Here is a 21,300-nt window from a genome sequence, read left to right as displayed (position 1 = left end):
TTTGCGTTGCTCCTTATTATTTCATTCCACGGATCTTTTCCTTTGTTAGAATCGGTGGCTATGGAGAGTTTTACTTGAGTTCTAGATGTGTACTCTTTCATCGATAACTTGGGCTGCTTTTTTTGCAGCCCATATTCACTGTAAACTGTCCAATACTCTGTGTATATTCTTTGCTTTTTATGTCTCAAGTTGGATCACTGCTTGTAAAGTTGCGATTTACTGTGAGGCGGAGTAAACTTCTTCTCTGGTACCTAATACTTCAATGAATTATTTTTATCTAGCATCCCACCTGATGTTCTTTTGTCCTTGTGAAGTATTTGTTATAAAACTTAAAAACGTATTTGTTATAATATTTAAAAACATTAAATGAAAACCAGTTAGTTAAGTATAATTTGTTTTTTATGGCTAGCATCTGTTGTCATCAGTGTAGCCTTCATTCTGATTGGTTGATGCCTCTGCCAGATTGGTTGTTAAGCATTTTGACAATAACCTATTTGGGTAGGTGTGTGATTCTCTTCTTTTCTCTTCCCTGCCGCCTGCCCTCCCTCCCTCTCTCCCTTCATCCTTTCCTCCCTCTCTCCCTTTTTTCCTTCCTCTGTTCCTTCCTTCTATTTTTTTCTTTTCTGTCTGATAGTTCCATCTGGTGTTCTCAGAATCCAAGTGGGTTGGTGCATTCTAACGTCAGTGGAGTCTGAGTAGTTATCCCTTGCAAAGCTGGGCTAGTCCAGTTGTCACATTTGTAATCGTACTGGTTAGATGATATTGCTGCTAAGTTTAGATTACTTCAAAAAAATTTTTTTTCTCTTTGAGTCAGAGTCTCACTCTGATGCCCAGGCTGGAGTGCAGTGGCACGCTCGCGGCCACCACAGCCTCGACCTGCTGGGCTCAGGTGATCCTTCTGCCTCAGCCTTCCAAGTAGCTGGAAGTGGTGGTAGTGTGCGCCTGTAGCTGCAGCTACTTGGAAGGCTGAGGCGGAAGGATCGCCTGAGCCCAGTAGGACAATGCTGGGGTGGCCATGAGTGTGTATGCTACTGCACTCCAGCCTGGATGACAGAGTGAGACTCAAAATAAAAAAATTTAAAAAAATTTTTTTTAAAAAAATAGTCTGGGCACAGTGGTTTAAGTCTGTCATCCCAGTTCTTTGGGAGGCCAAGGCAAGAGGATTGCCTGAGTTCAGGGGTTCAAGGCCAGCCTAGGCAACTTGGCGAGGCCTCGTCTCTACAATAAATAAAAAACTAGCCAGCCATGGTGGCGCATATTTGTAGTTCCAGCTGCTTGGAAGGCTGAGGTAGAAGGATCACCTGAGCCCAGGAGGTCGAGGCTGTGGTGGCCGGAAGCGTGCCACTGCATTCCAGCCTGGGCGACAGAGTGAAACTCTGACTTAAGAACAAAACAAAAAAAGTTTAGCTTGCTTGTTGAACTAAACAATGAAAAATTCCATCTATCTATTTATATCTACCTGCAAACAAATTTGTCAATCGATTGGCTGTTTTGTTTTATAAGCTATAGCAATGAATACTTTGGAAGAGGACATTGCTTTTGACTCTCACAGTTTTCATAAAGCATATACTTTGACAAACACAAGGTCTTGTAGATAGCAGGAGCATTCCCTAAGCATTCTTTTTTTCTTTTCTTCTTTTTTCGAGTCAGGATCTCACTCTGTCATGCAGACTGGAATGCAGTGGCACAATCCTGCTCACCACAGCCTCGACCTGATCTCAGGTGACCCTGCGCCTTTCCCTCTTGAGTAGCTGGGACTACAGGCATGTACCACCACACCTGGCTAATTTTATTTTTTAATTTTTATTTTTTATAGAGATGAGGTCTCGCCAAGTTGCCCAGGTGGTCTTGAACCCGCGGGCTCAGGCAATCCACTCACCTCAGCCTCCCAAAGGCGCGGGATTACAGGCTGAGCCACCGAGCCCGGCTCATTTTTAAATTTTTTGTAGAGATGTGTTCTCACTATGTTGCCAAGGCTGGTCGCAAACTCCTTCCTCAAGTAATCCTTCTGCCTCGGCCTCCCAAAGTGCTAGGATTACAGATGTGAGCCACTGAATCCAGCTGCAGTCATTCTTAAAGGGGTAGGCTCTTAGAGAAAGAATTCGTTCCTTTAGTGGCAATTAAGTGTGCTGTTAACATTAAACATCTACTTAAGTTCTCACAATTCCCTGAAAAAATAAATTTTGGTTGTGATACAGTAGTCCTGTTTATAGCAATTGCCACCCTGATGGTTTGGACATAGCAATATCAGCTTATTAATTCAATGCCTATTGAATGGTGATTTTTCATATGATAGAGGTTTTGGGGACACTGCAGATGTGGTCTCTGTTTCTAATCAGACAGAACATACAATGCCTCGCCATTATTCAATGTAAAGCATTTATTGAAAAAGCATTTCAAATCTGTTCTAATATGAATGGCTTCCAATATTTTTCTTTTGTCTTTGAATTTAACTTAAGCAATAGTTGTTGATTGACTGCTATATTTTTAGAATTTTGTGTTGAGACAGCACTTTGGTGGGACAAGTAGGATTTCATAATGCTAATTAAGTCAATGCGATTGCTTCGATGAGGAAGATAGTTTGCATCATGTATTGTGGGAGAAACCTTAAGGCAGATGCAACATACTCTTTTCGAGTGTCTTTGTACTTTGTTCTTGTGGTCATAGTGTGGGGGAATGAATATGATGAAAGCACCCCTGATGACCCGAGAAGGAAGACCGTCATGCTTGAGGTGGAGCTGGAATTAAATAGTGCATTTGCTTACTTAGGTTTTATAAAATTCCTTGTTGAAATTTCTACAGGCAACATAAATTTGCCATGGACAGTTTAAATCTTTTTAGCTGCTAACCTCTTGATGACATGTTGTTTGGTGGCACATGCTAGAAGGAAAGAAAGGAGGGGAAAGGCAGAGGAAGGGGGGAAGGAGAGAGAGAACGAGAGAGATTCAAATGGAATAAAAACGAGCTAAGCCAAGTATTTTTGTCTTTACCTTCTTGTAAGGAAAAAAAAAGTCCTGAATTTGAATTTCTATTTCTACATTGTCTTGATCATGGCAGTTGGTGTCTGAATTCAACTCAGAGATTGGCTCAGTCAGCACTTTATAATCCCTACCAAACTGTCAAGTGTAGTCAAGACCTAATAAAACCCTCCTAGAAAAAAATAATAAAAGAAATCATGACTTCACTTGCTTTGGGGGATCTTTCGGAAGTGGTGTTGATGTCATTAACATCTCAGTAAATGATGACTTTTCTAATTGGTTTTAAACCATTTTAACTGTGGGCTCCTTTGAAACACATTAGAAATTAAGTCAGTTGCTACATCTCCAAGTCACAGCCTCAGTCCCACTGTCCAGAGTAGAGTACATGGCCAGGTATGGCAGCTCACGCCTATAATCCCAGAACTTTGGGAGGCTGAGGCAGGAAGATCACTTGAGTCTAGGAGTTCAAGATCAGCCTGGACAACAAAGTGAGCCCTCAGCTCTACAAATATAAAAGACAAAATATAAAACGCAAAAGACCCAAGGCGGAGTAAATGACTGAACAATCAATTAGGCCGTGATGACAACTGATCTAGGTGTCCTAGGCCTCAAAGGTCACATTTTTTCAGGCAGTTATATGGACAATCCAAGCAAAATTTGATCATTCCTTGGTTTGAAAAATCGTGCTCAAGAGAACTTTTGTGGCTTGAAAAATCTTGCTAAGGAGAGAACTTTTGTGGCTGGGTTGAAAAAATGGACTAGCTTGTAAATGGTGGCAGAAAACATTCCTTTCTTTTCTTTTAATATTACTTTTAAAAATTATAAACTAGGCTAGGTGTAGTAGTTCAAGCCTGTAATCTCCGCACTTTAGGAGGCTGAAGCAAGAGGATTGTTGGGACCACGACTTTGAGACCAGCCTGGGCAACAGAGTGAGACCTCAACTCTATAAAAATAAAATAAAATAAAATAAACCGGGCATGGTGGCACGTGCCTGTAGTCCCAGCTACTTGGGAGGCTGAGATGGAAGGATCACCTGAGCCCAGGCGGTCAAGGTGATCACATCACTGCATTTATAAAATAAATGCCTTTTCCATTAAAAAACTAAAACCACACAGAAATCTCTAACATAGGGTGACTTCTCTTTCGCTTTTCTTTCCTCACCCTTCCAGGACCTCCTTCTCAAAAATAGCTAGGCTGTAAGTACTTTTTTCTTTCCATTTCACTCATCTTCTTTCCTCTTTGAAAGCCTGTTTTGTGGGGCGATTTGTGTAGTCATATTCTGGCCACTCTTGCCCTGCCACGTATACTCATTGCCCATTCTCCATATGGGCTAATTCCTCTGGATTGACACATGCCTTTTGAGAAACCGATGGAAGATCTGATTATTCTCCTAGAAAAATGCACATACCACGAGAATACTTGCCTATGATTGCGGGGTGCTCAAGGAACTCTGGAAACGCAGAGAGCCGGTGAACTCTGGGCAAAGAGGCTTTCTGCTAGAAATAAGTGGAGATGCTATCAAAGGCCAGAATCCTAAACCAGTTGTGGCTGTGTCTGGATCTGCCCGTGACTTAGCATGGACATGAATCATAATGCGTATTCATATTGTCTTCCTGTAGTAAGAAAATAATTGCACCATTCATGATTGATTTCACAGGGGTCTTGTAGTATCCTTAGGTGCCAAAATTACTGCTAAAGTAGATTAAACAGAGCAGGAGTAGGGACTATTTTTAAATCTTTGGAACTACTCTTACTTTGGGTTTGATTGCTAGAGACTCAGTTTGCATTTCAAAAATACCCCATGCTCCTTATCTGGTCAAAGATTTATACAATGCCTTCAATTTAACAATACATGCAATTATAAACTAAGCTCTGTAATTTGGCAGATTGGTGTTCAATTAATTTCTAATACAGAAAGTGACCAAAAAAGTACGCCATTTTAGAAAGGAAAAAACTGTATTATCATTGTAATAATATATACCGATAACAAAAGACAAAGACAAGTCATGTTTGACTTCTGCAATTAAACAATGCTACTATAATTCAAGTCAACTTTGAAAACTAATAGATAACATCTCTTAAAATGTATATGCATTTTTGGGCACCCGTGGTATATAGTATTTATTATTTTGGGGGGGATATCTGCATCTGTCAATATTTTAGTCAAGCCATTGACCAAGAAAAATTGATTATTTGTTTATTTTATAGAAAGACTATGATTTGGAAAGGGGCCCTGATGAGAAGATTGATGAAATTCAGCACTGTGATTTAGAGAGTGGGCCCCAGAACCTTCCATGGACCAGGAAAGTCTATGAGTTCTACAATGCTCCGATTGTCAAGTTTTGGTTTTATACGGTTGGTCTCATTACAACAGTTTATGTAGTGTTAATGACAGTTGATAGCAAATGATAATGATATGCCCAACTTACCAATTTGCAATAAAAATGTAGAAATAGAGTACAAAAAGCGAGGACACGACAAAGTAAGTAGGAAAGAGGACTGGCTGATGGCAGGGAGAAGTTAGGATGGAGCTCTCCTATTTTGGGAGTTTGAGAACCAACATTTTCTTCTTTCTTGGGGTACTTAGAGTCAGCACAGCCAAGACTGGGCATTTGAAGGTTTGTGGAACAATAAGATTAGCAGCTGTGTTTGTAGAATTACGTGATAGGTGGGTGGATTCTTCTTTCACCTTGGGCAAGAAAATTAACAGTGAAATCAATTTTTTCTTTGTAGGAATGTGTTATATAGACAAAAACATGCTAATGTTAAGTTTTTTTGTCTTCAGTAACATATACTTATAAATGTATTGAAGACATGAAAAATTTTAGAAGCGAAATTATTTGAGCAAGTAGTCTTATGGATAGTAAAGTCACAAAGCATGAACTGTACTTTAGATATATTGAGTGCTTTTCACATTTATTTCATAGCATTTCTTTTTCTTTTTTTGAGTCAGAGTCGCACTCCATCATCCAGGCTGGAGAGCAGTGGCAGACTCATGGCCACCCCAGCATCGAACTGTTGGGCTCCAGCCATCCTTCTGCCTCAGCCTTCCAAGTAGCCAGAACTATAGGCGCTTGCTACCACTCCTGGCTAGTTTTTTGATTTATGGTAGAGGTGAGGTCTCCCCAAGTTGCCCAGGCCGTTCTCCAACCAGTGGGCTCAGGCAGTCCCTGCACCTCGGCCTCCCAAAGTGCTGGGATTACAGGCTGAGCCCGGAGCCCGGCCTGTATTTCTTTTTTGGGGGTGGGGGTGGGGGTGGGGTCTCATTTTGTTGCCCAGGCTGGAATGTGGTGGCGCGATCATGGCTCACCACCACCTCAACCTTCTGGACTCGGGCAGTCTTTCCACCTAAGCCTCCCAAGTAGCTGGAACTACACCTCGTCTAGCTCTTTTTTGACTTGTTTTTTCTTAGAGATGAGATCTTGCTATGTTGTCCAGGCTGGTTTCTAACTCCTGGTATCAAGCATTCCTCCCACCTTGGCCTCTCAAAGTGCTGGGATTACAGGCATGAGCCACTGCCTCCTGCCCTGAATTTGTATTTCTAAAACAATTTAAGTGTGTTATAAAAGGATATTTATCTAAATGTGTGATATTTCAAAATATTTACCTGGCCAGCCACAGTTATTTCACAAATGTATTGAATAAATACATAGCTCTGAATGACTTTCAACTGCTTCCAAAAATCAAATCTCCCTTGAAATGATGAGATTTTACCTCTTTTGTAAATGTGTAACAACATATTCAAGAGATTCTGATAGCAGCTCTGAGAAAATTTTAACCATAGTCATGCTATTGGGAAGAGAGTACTCAGGTATCTCTTTCCTTAGAAATTTCTGTCTCAGGAGCTTTTAGAGACAGGAACAAATCTCTAATCTACAGAACAGAACCAGCTAGATTTGCTCACCTTAACAGATGATGTTAGCAATGAGGCATTTTAGTCTTGCTACACACTGCTAGACCTTGGTGTGTGTGCTTTATTGAGGCAGTGTTATACTATGAATGTTGTGATTAAAAAGCAAAAATGTAAACCTTTTTGGTTTCAATTTTTAGTAACTGGAAAGAAACAAAAAGAGTCAGAAGCAATAGCACCAATATCTAGAGTGTTTTAGTGCTTCACTTTACCTGGGTGTGAATACTTTGGCTGCTTGTAGCTCATGTGACATCATGTTGAACTAATGAGCAAATGACCTTAACACGACCTTTAGAGACCCAACCTGTTCTCAAGTAGAGGAACTTGTGCTACTTTCTCAAGCTAGCGGTTTATTGAATACATTTGTAGTTTGTAGTCTTTTGTTTGTAAATCTTTCAGATTCATATGCTCATATGTTATGCCTGCTAGAAAGAAAATGTTATAGCTGAAGGTAACATAAGGTTCAGATTATTCAATTAGATTTTGCTGAGAGCAGACTGCTATCTTGAAGACATAGTATACTAGGTTTGGAGCTGGGGCGAGAAGACAAAATTATCAAACATTGACACTGTCCTCAAGCAGCTTACAGTTGGGTAGGGGAAACTGGTTTTTTTATTATTATTATTTAATTTTTTAATTTATTTAATTTTTTTGAGTTGGAGTCTCACTCTGTCGCCCAGGCTGGAGTGCAGTGGCACGCACACTGCTCATGGCCACTGCAACCTCAACCTGCTGGGATCAGGTGACCCTTCCGCCTCACCCTTCCAAGTAGATGGAACTACAGGCATGTGCCACCATGCCTGGCTAATTTTTTTATTCATTGTAGAGACAAGATCTCGCCAAGTTGCCCAGTCTGGTCTCGAAGCCCTGGGTTCAGGCAATTCTGTTGCCTCCACCTCCCAAAGTGTTGAGATTACAGGTGTGAGGCACCGCACCTGGCTGAACTAAGATTTTTTTAATGCTAGTATCGATCAGTGAGCACTATGTGTTGTCACTGAATCTATTTAAAGAACTGCACAATCTCATACATTGGTGGTGATAATGTAAATCGGTAGAACCTTTCTGACAGTTTAGTAACATCAGTAAAAATTTTCAGTGTGCATGCACAGCTATTCTGCTTCTAGGAATATATCCTAAGAAGATAAGAATGTTAGATAAGATTCCAAAGCTATTAATCACTGTGTGTGAATTTGTTTGCTACATCTTAATTCTTTCAAGAGTTTGGAAATCTGGATATAATAAACACAGTTAATAATTAAGCAAACATTTATTGAATGTCTGTCCATGTGTCAAGGAGTGCTGAGTGCTGAAGATGAAACAAATCAACAAACAGTTTTTTAATTACAAGGGTTCACAGTTGGATAAAATGTTTCTATTAAACAATATTATAATCAACATAAAATAAGACTCCCAGTAGTAGTGAATGACACAATTCATTGCATTTGAAATATGCATCAACTGACAGCTGGCATGCTTAGCACTCACGAGTTCTTTCTGTGCTGAAGATGGTGGGGAAGGTGTGTGGCTCCTCCTTGGCTTGCTGTTAGCCTGACGGTGTCCCTGCTGGACTGTGCAGGGTTCTGGAAATTCCAGTCAGGAGCCAACAGCGTGAGACAGTGCCTCCTTCCATACATATGAGAACAATAGTTTCATTCCTACCTCTAAATCCTAGACTAGAAAACCAGAGACTCTTGTGCTTTCCTTGATATTAGGTCATCTATCATCTGAGGTGGTCCTAGTCTGTGTTTGTTAATCTCATCGATGCTCCTGCTTGTGCTTCTCCCGGGTCTGTGTCCGCTTGGCTTTCTCGGTGCTCATTCTCACTCATGTCTAGGGAATGTGTGTCTTCCTCACAGATGGCGTATTTGGTATTCCTCATGCTGTTCACTTACACTGTGTTGGTGGAGATGCAGCCCCGGCCCAGCGTGCAAGAGTGGCTTGTTAGCATTTACATCTTTACCAATGCCATTGAGAAGCTCAGGGAGGTGAGTTGTGCCTTCTTTTCCCATTGTCTTCTGCATACCTCTGCTAGAGGCGTCCTAGGCTCTGGTGATGCAAATCGACGCGTCAAGGGTAGTGAAGATGGCAAATGCTGATCCTGATTTGCATGCTGTAAGAAGGTTATTGGAGGAAAAAAAAACCCTGATTTCAACCTTTTCTCCTTGTCAACTGCTTTCTGCAGGTTGCTGTACTTTGGACGCAGTTCTTTCTTTTTTCTTATTTTTCGGGGGGTCGGAGTCTCACTCTGTTGCCCAGCCTGGAGTGCAATGGCACGTTCATGGCCACCGCAGCCTTGACCTGCTGGGCTCAGGCAATCTTTCCACCTCAGCCTTCTGAGTAGCTGGAACCAAAGGCATGCATCACCATGCCTGGCTAATTTTTTTATTTATTGTAGAGACAAGGTCTCACTAAGTTGCCCAGGCTGGTCTCAAACTCCTGACCTCAGGTAATCCTCGACACAGTTGTTTTTAAAGCAGAAGTCTTAGTGTGTTTACCAGTCCTAGAGTGATAGATGGTGCCATCTCATTGTTATTAAACCTTCCAACTATATGATTTCCCTGAGTTTGTTTGTTTGTTTCTCTCTCTCTCTCTCTCTCTTTGTGTCTCTCTTTTTTGGTGGCGTTGATTTTTATAGCCTTGTATTACTTATCTATTATCAGTTTCATTTCTCAGAGTGGCACATAAATGGTTTTAGTTGCGTCATGTGTAAGGAATACGTTTATAGTTTTTGAGAGGACCTACACCTTTGGGAATTGAAGCTGAAACTTCCTCTGGGGCAAGTAGTCCAAGAAACAAAACAAAAAACATTTTTTTTTTTTTTTTGAGTTGGAGTCTCACTCTGTCGCCAGATTGGAGTGCAGTGGCTGCTCCTGGCCACCGCAGCCTCGACCTGCTGGGCTCCGGGGGTCCTTCCACCTCAGCCTTCCTTCCAAGTAGCTAGAACTATAGGCGCGTGCTACCACGCCCGGGTAATTTTTTGATTTATTGTAGAGATGAGGTCTCGCCAAGTTGCCCAGGCAGGTCTCGAACACGTGGGCTCAGGCAATCCACTCACCTCAGCCTCCCAAGGCGCGGGATTATAGTGGAGTCTATAGATTGTAGAAAATAATTTAGGAGACACACATCTGAATTGTGTCAGTTTTTAGGCCTCAGGGAAAATAGGTTTACTCTTTTACGTTTCAGTTTGTCTGATGTGGTGTTTTGGGTTTGTTTGTTTTTTTTTAATAATAGTGAGTTTCAATATCACATTCTTAGTAGCTTGTCAACAACTCACTAAGTAGCAGTAGTAGAACTAGATTACAGGATTCCGGCAGGGTGCAGTGGCTCACGCCTATAATCCCAGCACTTTGGAAGGCCAAAGTGAGAGGATTGCCCACGGGTTCGAGACCAGCCCAAGCAGCTTGGTGAGACCTCATCTCTACAGTAAATCAAAAAATTAGCTGGGCATGGTGGCGCATGCCTGTGGTTCCAGCTACTTGGAAGGCCTGAGCCCAGTAGTTCAAGGCTGCGGTGGCCATGAGCATGCCACTGTACTCCAGCCTGGGTGACAGAGTGAGACTCCAACTCAAAACAAAAAAAGATTACAGGATTCTTTGATTTCAATCCAGTGTTCTTTGCATTCTGCTATGCCTCCTGAAATGAAACTGTAGTTATACAAATCCATTGCAATATTAAGTTTTAAAATGTAGCTGGGCTCAGTGGCTCATGCCTGTAATCCCAGCACTTTGGGTGGTGGAGGTGAGAGGATTGCCTGAGTCCAGGGGTTCCAGACCAGCCTGGGCAACTTGGCGAGACCTTGTCTTTACAATCAATCAAAAATTAGCCAGGCATGGTGGCATGCACCTGTGGTTCCAGCTACTTGGAAGGGTGAGGTGGAAGGATTGCCAGAGCCCAGCAGGTCGAGGCTTTAGTAGCCATAAATGTGCCCCTGCACTCCAGCCTGGGTGACAGAATGAGACTCCTGCTACAAAATAAAAATGAAAAAAAAAAACAAAACCCAACTCTTTTGAGTGTTTCCTCATGTCTTTGTAGGATGACTAAAAGCTAGAAAAAGTACTTTTTATAAAAGACGTCTAGAAGGATTTTCAAGTGACCGTCTAGCATTATCAGAGGCATTCAATTATACTTATAGAACTCATTACCAAATAATTCATTACCAAGGATAACTTAAGTCTTTAAAATCCCCATGTGATTTAAGGTTTGCAGATTTCAGGTTACCTTTTAAATGAGCGATCGATATATTCAAGATATTGATGGGATTCTTTTAAGTTTCCCTCTTACTTTCTTCTTTTAGATCTGTATTTCAGAACCCAGGAAGTTCACTCAAAAGGTGAAGGTATGGATTAGTGAGTACTGGAACCTTATGGAAACTGTGGCCATTGGCCTGTTTTCAGTTGGTTTTGGCCTTCGGTGGGGTGACCCTCCTTTTCACACAGCGGGAAGACTCCTCTACTGCATAGACATCATATTCTGGTTCTCACGGCTGCTGGACTTCTTTGCTGTGAATCAACATGCAGGGCCATATGTGACCATGATTGCGAAAATGGTGAGTACCATCTAGTTTTATATCCTGGCGTTCTTTTTAGAGATGGGATCTTGCTATGTAGCCTAGACTGGATTTGAACTCCTGTGTGTAAGGGATCCTCCCACCTCAGCCTCCCAAGTAGCTGGGACTACACACATGCCACCTTGCCTAGCTACTTTTTGATGGTTCTACCTAATTTCATGGTTTAAATTCAATGGTTTAACTTTGGGGATTTATAGAAGCACGGAGAGCAAGATCATTTGTAAAATCAATTTTAGCTGGGTGTAGTGGCTCACACCCGCAATCCCAGTACGTTGGGGAGGTAGAGGCCAGCGGATTACCTGACCTCAGGAGTTCGAGACCAGCCTGAGTAACATGGTGAGACCTCATCTCTACAATAAATAAAAAAATTAGCTGGACATGGTGGTGCATGCCTAAAGTTCCAGTTACTTGGAAGACTGAGGTGGAAGGATTGCCTGAGCCTAGCGTGTTGAGGCTGTGGTAGCCATCCGCATGCCACCGCACTCCATCCTGGGTGACAGAGTAAAACTCCTACTCAATAAATAAATAGATAGATAGATTTTACTTAATCCGATTTTTTAGGAGGTAGAGGTGGGTGTCTTACTATGTTCCTCGAGCTGGCATCAAACGATTCTCCAATCTTGACCTCTTAAAGTATTGGGATTACAGATATGAGCCACTGTGCCTGACCAGCATGATCGTTTCATTATGGCTTTCCATATAACCACAAACTCATATTTAACACATGTCCTTGGAGAGCGTACTGGGTAGTTGATTGGGATTCTCAGCTTATCCTTTTGATTAGATGATATGGAACTGAGGCAAATCTGTCTCTGAGCACAGTAATTTCCAAGAGCCAGCTTCATGTGAGGCTACCATTGATAATATTTTCTGCTAAAATATTAATTTTTTCTTTTGTCATTCACTCTCCTCTACTGCACTCTTAAATAGTGCTTACTGTAGGCCATACATTGTTCTAAATATTTTGTATTAACTTGTTGAATCTTCTCAGTGACTTTATGAGATAGGAAGTGTGATTACATATATTTTACATACAAGAAAATGGAAGTTAAGTAAATTCCTCAAGGGCACATGTGGGGAGGCAGGATTCAAAAGTAGGTCATTAGCCGGGCGAGGTGGGGGGCCAAGGTGAGAGGATTGCCTGAGCTCACGGGTTTGAGACCAGCCTGGGCAACTTGGTGAGACCTCATCTCCACAATAAATCAAAAACTTAGGTGACGCATGCCTGTAGTTTCAGCTACTTGGAAGACTGAGGTGGAAGGATCACCTGAACCCAGCAGGTCTAGGCTGGGGTGGCCAGGAGTGAACCACTGCCCTCCAGTTTGGGTGACAGAGTGAGACTCCAAATAAAAAAAAAACCAAAACAAAAACTGAAGTAAGTCATCTGAGCTTGCTGTACAGTTGTCAGTTTCTTCCATGTGGTTATTTGTAAGAACCTAAGACCTTCCCTCTAGAAAGTACAGTATCTCAAGATCATTTTTGGCTTTTCCTTCTAGAACATTCACTGGTAGGAAAGAGTCAGTCCACGTTCTGGAGAATGAAAGGTAGTGCTGAAACAAATGAAGAGGACAGAAAAGGAAGAACTTTCAGGACTCCAAAGACAGATTTTTCATTTTGAGTCAGTCCCATTCTGTTGCCCAGGCTACAGTGAAGTGGCACAATCACACCTCACCTCAGACTTGACCTCCTAGACTCAAGTGATACTCCCTTCTCAGCCTCCTGAGTAGCTGGGACTACAGGCATATGCCATCACCCTGGCTACTTTTTATTTATCTTTGCAGAGACAAGGTCTCGCTATGTTTCCTAGACTGAATTCAAATTCCTGGGCTCAAGGGATCCTCCCATCTCAGTCTCCTGAAGTGCTGAGATTACAGGCATGAGCTTCCATGCCTGGCTGATTTTTCTTATTTTTCAATTTTTTATTTGACTAGAAATATTTACTCTGGTCTGGTGACAATAGTATTTATTAGGTAGGCTATATTGAGATAAGTAATATATCTCAGTGGTTCAACACAAGGTTATTTCTCTCTAATGCAAGGTTTGACCAGTGCTCATGAGGGCTGGTCCATACAGTGACTCAGGGATCTAGAATCCCTTTGTTTTGTTACATAGCCATGTCTATATGTGGCCTTTAAGGTCTCCTGTGACAGGGAATGAGTTGGACGGAGAGAGTCTAATGACTTGTAACTGCTCTGGACAGGAAGCAACCCAACCATCATTCCACAGTCCATTGGCTAGAATAGTTTTCATGGCCTCAGCCGAACAGAAGCCAAGCTAAGAAATGTAGAACAGCTCTTGGAATACTGATGGACACTTTGGTAAATATTCTTTCTGCTACAGTGAACCAGTGGATTGAATTGATGGACATTTAGTAGATGAAATTAAACTGAACTGGTCAATTTCTCAGACTCTAATCAATTCCTAAAGATAATTCTAGGAATAAGGAGCCATTGGTCTAATTTGTATACATCCTATTTTGTTTTTCTTTTCCTAACCTCTGGTCCAATTGGGGAAAAGTTAGATATTAGCTAATCAAAAGGTGTCCATATTTCATTATTGCTTAATGAAAGAAGCATAGATTCTTTACTCTTAGCACATTTGTATTGTTCCATGAACTACATTGACTTGAAACACATACTGTACAGAGAAAACAAATGGTTTAACCAAAGAAAACCTAGCAATTCATGGACTGGGGTATTTTAGCCAATGACTGGACAGTCTTATTTTTAGTAGGTATAATTACGATGACTGCAAGTGTTTGGTTTGTTTGAATTTAAAGTCTCTGGTAAAATTCTGTGCGATGCTATGTTGCAGACAGCAAACATGTTCTACATTGTGATCATGATGGCCATAGTCCTGCTGAGCTTTGGAGTGGCACGAAAGGCCATCCTTTCACCCAAGGAGCCACCATCTTGGAGCCTGGCTCGAGACATTGTATTTGAGCCCTACTGGATGATCTACGGAGAAGTCTATGCTTCAGATATAGACGGTGCGTATGAGATTTTTGCCATCATGCAGAAATTTGGCCTTTGTACATACTCCAAGTAAAAAAAGAAAGCTGAACAACGAGCATCTGAATCTTAAAAATGTCTCCCGGCTCGATGGCTTAGCCTATAATCCCAGCACTTTGGGAGGCCGAGGCAAGTGGATTGCCTGAGCCCACGAGTTCGAGACCCGCCTGGGCAACTTGGTGAGACTTCGTCTCTACAATACATCAAAAGTTAGCCGGGCGTGGTAGCGCACGCCTGTAGTTCCGGCTACTTGGAAGGCTGAGGCAGAAGGATCGCAGGAGCCCAGCAGGTCGAGGCTGCGGTGGCTGGGAGCGGCCACTGCACTCCAGTCTGAGCGACAGAATGAGACTCCAACTCAAAAAAAAGTATGGAATTTGTGGTATTTTGCACAGTTAATGTGCTAAATGCTTGTTTAGAGTCACAGAACAATCACAAAAGTGATTCATCTTCTCTCTCATTCTTTTAAATTCTTCATTTGTAGTTTGTTCAAACCAGCCATCTTGCCCTCCCGGTTCTTTTCTTACTCCATTCCTGCAAGCGGTCTACCTCTTCGTGCAATATATTATCATGGTGAACCTGTTGATTGCTTTCTTCAAGTAAGTTATTTTAATCAAATATGGTTTTTATTTAAATAAAAAGTGGAGACAGGTATGATGAGTAGAGTCACAAGTATTTTGAGTATGTAGCTTTTGGTTTTTGTGTGTTCTCTGTGTTATTACTATGGTTTTAGAGCATGGGCATAAAGCTACTGGTAAGAAGGAAGTAGAGCCCGGCGCAGTGGCTCACACCTATAATCCCAACACTTTGGGAGGCCAAGGTTTGAGAGGATTACCTGAGCCCACGGGTTCGAGACCAGCCTGGGCAGCTTGACCTCATCTCTACAATAAATCAAAAAACTAGTTGGGCATAGTGTTGTATGCCTGTTGTTGCAGCTACTTGGAAGGCTAATAATACAGTAAGAGTAATAACACAGTAACTCATAGGTGGCCGTGAGCATGCCACTGCACTCCAGCCTGGGCGACAGAGTGAGACTCTAACTAAAAAAAAAAAAAAAGGAAGGAAGTAGAGCCCGGGAAGTGATAAAAACTATAAGTGCAGTCATTTATCAATGTCCATAGGGGATTGGTTCCGGGACCCCCTGCGGATACCAAAATCCATGCTCAAATCTCTGATATAGAATGGTGTTGTATTTGCTAGTAACCTATGTATGTACTCCCATATACTTTATGTGCGTATTTATTTATTTACTTATTTATTTTTGATCAGAGTCTCAGGTGATAATAAAAGCAGAATGAAAAGAGATCTTGAGTTGCAATTAAGGAGCAAGTTTGACTAGTGAGAGTGTAGCAATTGATGAAGTTAGAAGTTGGCTAAGGAGTTCTTGATCCTCTGTCCTTACATGCTCCCAATACACCTCATTCTCTGTTTTTTTCTATGTCACTTTTCACTTCTTCTCGGTTTCCTTTTCTAAACCATCTTTTTCTCCCTAACTTTTTAACATGGAAATATCCATGGGCCCAGAACTTGCTCTTCCTTTATGTATGCTTTTATCGAGATCTCATTCAGGGTGCCATATATTCTGACTAATTTGTATCTCCAGCCCAGCTCTCTTTCTTAAACTCCAGCCATGGAGATCGAACTGCCCCCTTCCTACTCCAGTTAGAAATGTAATGTAATGCGTTTTTAGAATTTAAAATGTCCAAACCCTCCATCTTCCTCTTTCTCAACGTATACTTATTCTATTTGTGGTCTTTCCCAAATCTACGAAGAAGACCACAAGCTTCTGTTGAAATTTCACCGTTTTCGTTGTTTAGACCAGACACCCTGGAGTCATTCTTAGTGCCTCCTTGCCTCTGTCTCTAAACTGTCAGGAACTCCTGTTGACTCAACCTTCAGTTAGATAATCAGTTCAGCTACCTCTCACGACCCTGCTGTTACCTCCTAACTTATTAACCTGCTCTATCTTTAGCCACCGTGTTCTCTTTTCAACACAGAAGCACTAATGATCCTTTGAAGACATACATCAGATGATATCACTCCTCTGCTCCAACTCCTTCAATGGCTTTATATTTCCCTTCTGGGTAAAAGTCAAAGTTCCTACAACGTTCTGTAGCCACTCCCCATGCGATATGGCTTCCCTGTCACTTCGCAAATGACACCTCATCCTACCCTTCCCCTGACCCATTCCTCTCTCCAACCACACTTTTTTTTCAGACAACACAGGTGCAGTTACATTTGCTGTTCCCTCTGCCTGAATGCTCTTCCCAAAGATATCAGTGTGAGAATCATTCTCTCACCCCTTTTAGTCTTACTCAAATGTCCTCTTTTTTTTTTTTTTAAGTGGTCGAAGTCTCACTCTGTCACCCAGACTGGAACGCGGTGGCACAATCATGGCTATCACAGCCTCGACCTCCTGTGCTCAGGCGATCAGCCTCCCGAGTAGCTGGGACCACAGGCAAACACCACCATACCCGACTAATTTTTTGGTTTATTGTAGAGACGAGGTCTTGCCAAATGCCCAAGCTCGTCTCGAACCCATGGGCTCAGGCAATCCTCTCGCCTCTGCCTCCCAAAGTGCTGGGATTGTAGGTGTGAGCCACCATGACTGGTGCCAAATGTCCTCTTTTCAATTGGATCTGACCTACGCACGATGGTTAAAAGTGCAGTCCCCTTTCTCTGCCATCTCCTTGGCCAGCCTCATCCTCCTTACTCTTCTTTCTTTACTTATATTATAGATGCAAATATGTTTTATAATTTATTTATGTTCTTCTGTTATCTGGTCCCTCTGCTGGAATAGAAATTCCACAGAACAAGCCTTTTATTTGTACCCATGAATTTTTCCAAAGCACTGGAAAGAGTACTTGGCAATACTTGTTTGAAAGAAACCAAGTGAGACGATAAGAAGAAACTAGTATTTTCTCCATTCCTCTTTTATGCTGGGCAATGTGTTAGATGTTTTGACCACTGGTGGTCTCACTGAAGGGAGAAAGATTTAAAAAGGAAACCTCAGTTTATGGATTCTCTCTTTTTTTTTTTCTTTGATTGAGAGTCTCACTCTGTTGCCCAGGCTGGAGTGCAGTGGCATGCTCACGGCTGCCGCAGCCTTGACCTTCTGGGCTCAGAGGATCCTTCTGCCTCAACCTTCCAAGTAGCTGGAACCACAGACATGCACCACCATGCCCGGCTCATTGTTTGGTTTATTGTAGAGACGAGGTCTTGCTAAATGCCCAGACTGGTCTCAAACCTGTGGACTCAGGCAGTCCTCTTGCCTCTGCCTCCCAAAGTGCTGGGATTGCAGGTGTGAGCTGCCACACCTGGTTAGTTTATGGATTCTGTCTAAAGAAAGTAGAGAAGATAGGCGTTGGGTGGTGGGCGAAATAAATCAGATACGAAAAAAAGAAGAAAAGACTTGTGTTAGTACAGCTTTATGGGGAGGGTATACCTTTCTGCTTGTTACAAGATTATATGATGGCTATAATCTCTCTTAGCCCTACCATTTCAGGAACTTGTAATATTTGTGAGTGTTTAGTGATGACAGCTTAAAAAAATATATGTCAAATAATAAGAGGATGTGAGATTTTTGTTCCTTCAAAATATCCGCTGTCAAAAGTGAGGTTGAGAACTCCTTGCTAGACCAAACTTCTTACTTCAGAGATGAGCACACCAAAGCCCAGCCAAGCTGAGCAGCCTGTGATCTGACTGCATGTTCAGGAGCTGGTTACAGACAAAATTTTTTACACCAATAATTAAAATGAACTGGAAATACACTGTGGATGTCGCCACCTGCTGGTGGAAGGCTGTAGTCACTTCTGGAGTGATAGCGGGGCTTGATGAAACTGATTGGCTAGAATGTCGATCCTACAGTTTCTCAGGCAGCAGCTCCTGGACACGCCCCAGGTGTGTGCATTTCTGACATGTTCTCAGGTGATGCTGATGCTGTGGTTTAGAGACCACACTTCGAGAACTAGTGTTCTAACCCAGTCATCTATGTTTCCCTCACCCTATGTATGGATTCTGTGAAATTCCCCTCCTATCCTTATCCAAAACTTGCTTTCTCCAGGCTAGTTTTGGTTCCTTTTCTTTTTCACCATTCAAGTGCATGGTTGCCTGTGTTTTATTGTTTTTGGCTACCCTCCTTAAGTTCTCCTCTGCCATCTCTCTCTAAATCTAAATAAATTTAAATTTTATGTTAGCCTAAGCAAAATGTTAGGGTGGACACCCCATTGTGTCGCCCTAGCCCCACATATTTTATATACTTAAAGTTAGGTAATTAAGGATGTTATGTTGCTTTAGAATAACCATACCCTCAGCTATTACTTTTATCGCTGGTTCTATAATATCAATATTCACCATACCGTCTGCATATTATAACTGATATGGTAAAGGAAAAATCTAAAACGACCTACCAAGAAGGAGTTATTTTTATTGTAAAGTTAATCTAAATAATTGATCTAGTTTGTGGTAGAAACTCTGCTTATTGATTTATGTTAGGATGAATGGATTCTTCTTCCTGTTCATTCTTCATTAATATTGTTTCTTTTTTTTTTTTGAGTTGGAGTCTCACTCTGTCGCCCAGACTGGAGTGCAGTGGCCACTCCCGGCCACCGCAGCCTCGACCTGCTGGGCTCCGGCGATCCTTCCGCCTCAGCCTTCCAAGTAGCTGGAACTACACGCGCGCGCTACCATGCCCGGCTAATATTTTTGATTTATTGTAGAGATGAGGTCTCGCCAAGTTGCCCAGGCGGGTCTCGAACCCGCGGGCTCAGGCAATTCACTCACCTCGGCCTCCCAAAGTGCAGGATTACAGGCTGAGCCACCGAGCCCGGCCTTCATTAATACTGTTTCATTTGGGTGTTTTATTTTTATTTTTTCTGTAGTCCAGAAAAGATGCAGGACATTTGGGTGTTTTAACTAGAATTATTCTAGCAGTTGTCACATTGGACATTAGGAGGATATCTTCGTAAGGTTGATGATAGAGAGGAACATTATGGCTGTTTCCCATGAAGGGTAAATTACGGGCTGGAAAACAGCTCCTTGCGTGAGAGGGACGGTAACTGATGAATAGTGTTGAATTCCAGAGGGAAGTTTCTGTTCATTATATTTTAGCTGTTTGCATTTTCTTCTCTCTGATTGTAGTTTCTGTCTTTTGCTTGTTTTTCTGTTGAGCGTATTTTATGGTGGAAGGTGATTAATATGTTTCATTTGGTGGAGGAAGAAGAATCAGGAACGCGGTGGGTATTATTTTTATTGGCTAACTGCTGGTAATGTCAGGTGAACCAGTCAGAAACGGTGGAAAATAGTCTGTTATGTTTTAGGATTTCATACTAAAACATTGTCTTTTACTGCAACTTACAGCAACGTTTACTTAGATATGAAATCCATCTCAAACAAACTATGGAAATACAATCGCTATCGTTACATCATGACCTACCACGAGAAGCCCTGGCTGCCCCCGCCTTTTATCCTGCTGAACCACGTGGGCCTCCTGGTCCGCTGCCTGTGTCATTGTCAAGCTCCTAATGACCAAGAAGAGGGTGATGTTGGATTAAGTAAGTTTTTCTTGGTGGGACAGGCAGAAGAGAGCACAAAGTGGATCTCCAAGCCAAAGACATTCTGAGTCCTATAAATTAAATTAGGGCGTGGGATAGAAGGTTCTGGCAGTTCATTGACAATAGATCCTCAGCTGATGCCCTGGGTCTAAGTAAACACATTTACCTCATTATGGAGTTGTGCCTTTTGCTAGCACGGACTGATACGTTGAAAGAAAGAAAGAAGGAGGGAGAGAAACTCTGCTGAAAGTGCAAAGGCTTTACGTTACCTGGCAAACCTGTGTTTTCTTTGCTGACTTGAGAACTCATCAGAATAACTTTTAGAGCAGGATTCACAAGATTTATACTCATTTACTTATTACGGAAGATGAAATTCAAATAGCAAGGAGTTACAAGAGGCCTTGGGGATCTTAGGGAAACTAGTAACAAGGCTTTGCTTAAATTGTTAGCCAGAGTCATGGAGGTGATTCTGAAATGGATTTTTTCTATTTTTTAAGAACTTCAACTCAGAAGCTCACCCCTATAGTCCCAGGTACAGAGCCTGAGGTGGGTTGCTTGAACCCAGGAGTTTGAAGCTATAGTGTGCTATAGTAGCAGCTGTGAATAACCACTGGACTCCAGCCTGGGCAGCAAAGCAAGTCAGGATATAGAAATATGGATTCTCACTTTTCCCCTCCAAAGCATAAGCCTATATATTTTGAGGTTTAGCCATATATAACTGTGAGATGACTGTTATGCTAATTGTTATCACAGGACATTGTTTATTTGGTTTTACAGATCTTCTCTAGTTCCTATCAAGCAATTTCACAAATGGTACCAGGCTCATTTCTGAATAATTCCTAGAAATACGGGATGCAGGTGGCATAAATCCACAATCCTTTATCCCAATTCCTAAATCCAAAATATCTCTGAAAATGGAAAGTCTTTTTTTCTTCTTAAATTGGGGAAAGACTCATTTGGCCAGAAGAGGCTGATGGGAACTGATGTGAAGCCATTTATCTTTTTTATCCCTTGGAGTGTGAATATTCATTGGTTTTGCTGCAGAAAATAGTCATATGAATTGCCCTCATTTTGACTAGGGATTTCACTTCATTTATGGTATATACAGAGGGTACCAAAAATTATATACACATTTTAAGAAAGGAAAAAACTATTAGAATTGTAGTACTCAATATATATGGATAACAAAAGATGGATACAAGTCACACTTAGTAGTTGGTTGCACTGGCCAAGTCTGCTGTCCTGCCTGTCGCATTCATTTGATTAACACCATCTTTTGAGCGAA

The 21,300-nt window shown here is 41.8% G+C and overlaps 1 protein-coding gene across 1 annotated transcript in view; it reads left to right on the top strand.

Moving 5' to 3' along the window:
• Positions 1–21,300, top strand: part of TRPM6 (transient receptor potential cation channel subfamily M member 6) — a 156,527-nt gene that overhangs the window by 73,062 nt on the left and 62,165 nt on the right. The window contains exons 18-23 of the mRNA XM_008074369.1: positions 5,187–5,333; positions 8,745–8,873; positions 11,183–11,434; positions 14,270–14,444; positions 14,948–15,062; positions 19,822–20,015. Of these exons, the coding sequence (XP_008072560.1) occupies positions 5,187–5,333; positions 8,745–8,873; positions 11,183–11,434; positions 14,270–14,444; positions 14,948–15,062; positions 19,822–20,015 (1,012 nt within the window). The remainder of the gene's footprint in view (positions 1–5,186; positions 5,334–8,744; positions 8,874–11,182; positions 11,435–14,269; positions 14,445–14,947; positions 15,063–19,821; positions 20,016–21,300) is intronic.

This window comes from Carlito syrichta, unplaced genomic scaffold (assembly GCF_000164805.1).
Source record: "Carlito syrichta isolate Samal-C Ts95f unplaced genomic scaffold, Tarsius_syrichta-2.0.1 Scaffold316420, whole genome shotgun sequence".
Taxonomy (NCBI): domain Eukaryota; kingdom Metazoa; phylum Chordata; class Mammalia; order Primates; family Tarsiidae; genus Carlito; species Carlito syrichta.
The sequence above is the reverse complement of the archived record's forward strand: the minus strand, read 5'-3'. Positions and strand labels throughout refer to the sequence as shown.